Source organism: Gavialis gangeticus, unplaced genomic scaffold, assembly GCF_001723915.1.
Source record: "Gavialis gangeticus isolate Ggan-Ray unplaced genomic scaffold, GavGan_comp1, whole genome shotgun sequence".
Taxonomy (NCBI): domain Eukaryota; kingdom Metazoa; phylum Chordata; order Crocodylia; family Gavialidae; genus Gavialis; species Gavialis gangeticus.
Genome location: NW_017729024.1, coordinates 136627035 through 136633001, shown reverse-complemented (window position 1 = coordinate 136633001; position 5967 = coordinate 136627035). Strand labels below are relative to the sequence as shown.

Here is a 5967-nt window from a genome sequence, read left to right as displayed (position 1 = left end):
TGTGCAGCACAGGTCCTGGACTTGCCAGACCAGGTGCTTAGACCCAGCATACAGGAGACTTACAGAGCAACCCCTCCCTCCCTCTACACCAGATACAGAACCTATTCTGGTAAGTCCAGGACTGCACTGCACTCTATGCCTGCTCTGGACCAGCTGGAGTGGGCATCATGTATAGCCCTCATCCTGGACTGACCAGAGTCCGGAGGGGGGGTTGGCGACTGGCCCCACACAGGTCCAGCACCAGGGGCTGGATGATGTGGCTCTACGGGCTGTATCTGGCCTACAGGCTGGATCTTTGACACCCCTGGTTTAGATTTACCTTAGGCAAGAAAGGTGTCTAATGGCAAGAAATAAAACCAGGGAAAAGGACTCTGAAGAATACTAGTAATTACAAAATGTCTGTGTATTGACAAGCTCACTTTGAGCATTCCGGAAAACAAATGACTATATGTTTCAAAGCACATTATCAGATTGATTCTAGAAGACGGTTCTTTGTAACAAATCACAGCTCCCTACATTGCCCATTCAAAAGTAACTCTCTCTTATGTCTGTGTTTATTGCTTCTGTGTTTCGCATGTTGCATATTGTGCCAAATATATTTTTTCTAAATTGAGGTTGTATGACTTAAATGGGTATGTTTTTCATTACAGAATGTTTCAGTGCGAAGTAACTTAATCATTTCAAATCTTTCTCTGGGACTGTTTGCAATCCAAAGATCATTATATTCTGTGATGTCCTGGGATTCAAAGCAGAACGGTTGATAGTGGACTAAAAAAGGTAAACCCTATTTTATTTTCTTGGTCCAAGTTGTATAAAATGGTAGTAATAAAATTGCATTAAAATGGCAAAAAGTAAATGCATATAGATCATTTTCAAATGTTTCAGTTTAATAAAGTGTTGGTATTTGTAAATAAATTTACCAAAAATATATATATATATTTAACCCAATAACACTGCAAAAGCATAAATAGGCCAGGTTAGAAAGGCAAATCATCTTAGCCATTAGAGGAACAAATTTAGAATGATTTAACTCCTCAGTCACTACTAGAAGTGTCTGAACTATCAGATGATGAATCTTTCTCCTTTTTTCTCTTCTTTTTTTCTTTTTTGTGATGTTTTCCTTTTTTAGTTTTGCTCTTTTTCTCCTTTTTCTTCTCTTTTTTATGAGACTTTTGTTTTTTTGGCTTTGGATCATCCTCTTCTGTGGTGCTTGATGTATAAGTCCTATGAAAACACAAAATGAAGATTGGGAACTTAACCAGTGAAGGAAAGGCAAATTGCACACATACTTTTAATCCAGATTTTCCATATCAGTCTGTGAGGAATAAAAGGTCATAGGACTAAATTCTATTCTGCTGCTAAGAAATCTCTGACTCAGTCTCCATCTTTTCTGTGCTAATGTCACCCAGCACTGGGAGGGATTCTACTTTGCCTGTGTAGATGGGTAGGTCTATTCTTTTAATAAGAAGCTGCCAGAAGTGCATTAGATTTCACCCTACAGGATCACAAAGTTCTAGTTCATCTCAATGAGCAACCTTTAGGCACTGCCAAAAACAGATTGTATTTTATCCAGGAGGGCCACAGCTCTAAACTCCCCATTGAGAAAGTAGAATTTTCACCCTTCTGTCAGGTATAGTAAGAGGTGTGACAGAAATGGGAGATTCCAAATGAGATTTGAAGTAGGAAAAAGTAAGCTGGTGTGTCATAATGCAGTGGGCTAATGACAGATTGCTGGAGAATGCTGGACACTGTACATACGTAGCTTTATCTTTATGAAAGCAGATACCTTGAGGTTTAGTGTTTTCTTCTCCAAACAGAGGTTCATGCTCCTTCCTGAAAAGTATTCTGAGTAGTGTCTTCGAATGAGCATTTCATCCATCAAGAACTATTGAAATGAGGACTACCACTAAAGGCTTTCCAAATACTATCTGAGATAACGTATTTCAGTCTCAGTGTAACGGGGTTTCAACCAGATGGAGCGCCACACAGAAAAGCCTCCTCTCTGGCTCCCAGTGTAGTTTTGCAGCTTTTCTCAATGAGTATGTAACACACAGAACAAAGCCGTGTTCATCACTCCTAGACAAAAGGCTGTCTGTCTCTCTGGACTGCAAAGAAAGCCTTTTTCTTGCTCTTTCTCCTTTTATCCCACTTAATCTTTCTCTGTTGGCTGATCAGTGCCTTAGCTTCAACATGAGTGCGTACCAAGTCATATCTAGCCTGTGGCTTGGTGGTTAGTTAGGACAGGCTTGCAGTGTGGGAGATGGGGTTTTATATCCTCCCTTGGGAACAAGGGCTCAGAAGTTGAATTTGCCATATCACAGACAAGTTTTATTTACTAAGCTACAGAGCAAAAGGTAGGGACCTCCTGCTGTCAGGCCACTAAATGCTTTTTTGCCAACTAGAGTTTTGAGGGTCTCACATGACATTTCCACACCTCCATGGAAAATGAATGACCAGGGAACATAAATGAAGCTGAATGCTTTGGTGGCTGTATTGAACTTAGCATGTAGAGGAAGGAAAATTTAGCTGCAAAAGGCAAAAAATGTAGATGAATAAGAAATGTGAACATCTTAGTAGGATTCAGGCTGTTGGGTGAAGTACAATTTTATTTTGTGACTTGGTTGTCTAAAAATGGAGTAAATGCCACCCACATGTCTTAGTGGTGAAGCAGAATTTAGCCCATGACTTCCATGTCCATCCAAACAGCAGCCACTCTGATGGGCTGCCATACCATAAACAGCAACATTTCTGGTATTGCTTTAGTAATGTAGTTATAGGAAATGGACAGGTTAGGGCTGGAAAGGCTGGATGACTCATCCTTGTAAAGCAACTAGTATTTGTATCCTTTTGGTTTGAACCAACTACTTGATTTTTCCTATGCCTACACCATTGTTCAAACTATGAACATCAATATTTTATAGCTGAAACCTTGGCTGCCAAAGAGTTCATGTGTTTAGATTTAGAGAAAATGGACTAAAAGCATGAAAATGAGATACGTAAAAGGCTGAAAGTTCTATCAGAAAATCTATAGCAACAATATCAATAATATCTTCAGGTCTTACCAGTTGAAGTCTTACCACCTTACTACTGCAAATATGAATGGCAGGTATTATAGAACATAAAAGACCATTTAAATTAAATGTCAGAGCAGATTTTATCTCAATGTTTTATGTATATGCTAGAATTCTATACTGAAAAACAAGTTACAGTGCAAATGGATCAAGTCCTGTTTACTGTAATCAACAAGGCGGCCCTAATAATTCACAAGTAATAAAAGTGAAGTAAGATATGAAGAATTTAGCTTTAACGTGACAACTGAAGACTGACTCCCCTGTATTGTCTTTATATACTTCGGTTAGAAGTTTGCTGTGTAAAATAATAAGAGAGAAGAAAAAATGAATATTACCAATAGTACAAAATCTCATTTCTAGCCAATTTTATTCCTAAGGTACTACTCAACAGTATATACAAGTTCACCATATATTTTTTTAGCTCAATACAGTCTCTAAAACAGGCATGCCTGCACCAAACATGTACTTACTGTGCCCAACAGCAGTGTACTCAAAATGCTGCACTGGTCCACTTCTGGTACCTCCCTGGCTAGAAGCAGTTTATCTGCATTTACATGGTGCTACAGATGAGCTGATTAGCACCACTTGGAGTCAGAGCTAGTGCACCTACCCACAGTGCTAATTCAGCTATCTGGCTTCTAGTTGGGATACTGAATGTGCACAGAAGTGCGTTTGAGTAAGCCACTGTCTGGCACAGCCAGTTTGCAACAGAGACATGATCAGTAGGGGTGCACTGATACATTGGCTGGCTACTGGATCAGCGTGGATAAAAGGAAAAATGACATTATCAGCTGGAGAGACATTATCAGAGCACCCTGCTGAGCATAGTCCAGTTCCTGTGCCCTGCTGCCAGCCTGAGTGCATGGCAGACCACATGCATGGTACCCAGTGAGCAGTGGGAGGGAGAGGGGCTGCTGGAGAGTAGGTCACAGGGCACTGTGCTCAACAACAAAGGGATCATTACTGGCTCCTGCTGCTGCTATGGCAATGCCATGTGTGCAGCAGGGGCCTGAGTGCAGGGACTGCCGCAGAGATGCTGGGCTGCATGTGGGTAGGGTAAGGTGTTTGCAAGGGACATTCTCCTCCGCTGGGCATTGGGTGCCTTTGCAAAAGCAGCTTCTCCCTGGCAGCCATGGGAGCATGGCTCTCAAGTCTTTCACACTTCCTGCTGTAAAGCCAAGAGCTGAGCCCTGGTTAAAGCTAGGGTTTACAGTGATTTCAGGTTCCCAGCTCCAGCATCAGAGCCCAGGAGTCCTAGCATGGTAAGCAGTGCTTTCCAGACCCCATCACCTCTGGAAGGCCCTGGATCACCATCAACTCCCTAATGAAAGCAAGCAGATTTCTAAGGGAAATCCACTGAGCAATCTGATAGAAGATTTGTTGAATTTAAGATGTTTTATGGGAAAACTATTTTGTCAAAAAAAATTCTGACCACCTCTACTCAGGGTCTCTTCCTTCTCCTGCTCTCATACCATACTAGAGCAACATGCCTATTCTTTCCAGCCTCTGAAACATATATATATATATATATATATATATATATATATATTTAATTAATTTAAAAGTTGTCTGTGGCCCAGATAAGCCTCAAACAGGTTCTGGTACTCATGTGGAATTTTTATGCAGTTGCAGATTTTGATGTGAACTGCAACTACACTGCATATTAGAGTAGAGAAAACCAAACACTTGGAACCCAGCTAACTTGAAGATAGGGCCCACAATCTACCTACATGTAAATTAGAGGTCAGGAGATACCAGAGTGTGGAGGAAGGTTGAAACAGTAGAAGGGGTTCTTGGGAGTATAAGGTCTGGAGGGACCAGCAGGGGAGCCTGCACAGGCTAAAGTGGACTCAGGCACTCAGGCCCCTGCTGCATATGTGGCATTGCCACAGCAGCAGCAGGAACCAGTAATGATCCCTTTGTTGTTGAGCACAGTGCCCTATGATCCACTCCCCAGCAATTCTAGGGAAGGAAAGTTATTTGGGCACCTACAATGAAATAGGATGAAGGAGTATCCCAGAACTCTATAGCTTTGATATAGAATTTGAAATTCTTGGCACTTATCTTCAAACAGAATGTGGAACCTTAATGCACTTTCACTGGAAGCAGCTTTGAGAAGTTTTGGAAAATAAAACAGGCACATAATCAGAAATAAGCACCAGAAGGTACTGAGAGCTACAAAATTTCACTTACAGGAAATAGACGATTCTTTCATAATCAATGACATAACAAATGAGTGTCAGAGGAGAAATGCAGTTATTACAATTGTGAATTAACATGACTTCATCTTAACACACTGACTGGCTATAATGAAGCTACACAAATTCCACAAGCCTAGAGAATGTGGTTGTCTTCATAGCAGTGGTCACCAACTGGTCTATCTCAATTGACCGGTAGATCCTGGAGCCTCTTGAAGTTCATCCTGGGCTGGGGGGGGCTCAGCGTGCATGTGTATGCACACGTACCCACCCCTCCCACCTCCTGGCCCAGCAGGTCAGTTAGGGGGGGAGGGAAGGGGCAGAGGCCTGGGGGGCATGTGCAGTGGAGCTTGGGGCACAGAACCTAGTCCACCATGGCAGTTGCCTCTGCCACGCACAGACTGGAGGGGCACATGCCCCCCACAAATGCAGGGCAGCGCTGGCAGTTGCAGCATCTCTGATGTAGGGAATGGGGCAGGTCCTGTACAGTCGGTGTGGGGCAGGGGATAGAGCCGCAAGTGGCTCATCCAGGGGGGTGTGAGGAGGAGAGGCACTCAGCCCAGGAGGGCACAGGGGGCATGTGCCCCTGGACCTGCCCACAGAGTGGGCTGCAGGCTGGGGCAGCACTGGCTGGGCTGCGCTGTGCTGTGGCAGTGCTGGGAGTGAGGTCATGGTGGAGGGGGCATAACCCCCCCCCC

General features: G+C 43.1%; 1 protein-coding gene across 1 annotated transcript in view; it reads right to left on the bottom strand.

Moving 5' to 3' along the window:
• Positions 1-866: 866 nt before the first annotated feature.
• SREK1IP1 (SREK1 interacting protein 1) overlaps positions 867-5967 on the bottom strand; it is a 24208-nt gene continuing 19107 nt past the window's right edge. Inside the window, exon 5 of the mRNA XM_019517801.1 lies at positions 867-1224. Within this exon, the coding sequence (XP_019373346.1) occupies positions 1035-1224 (190 nt within the window). The 3' untranslated portion in view covers positions 867-1034. The remainder of the gene's footprint in view (positions 1225-5967) is intronic.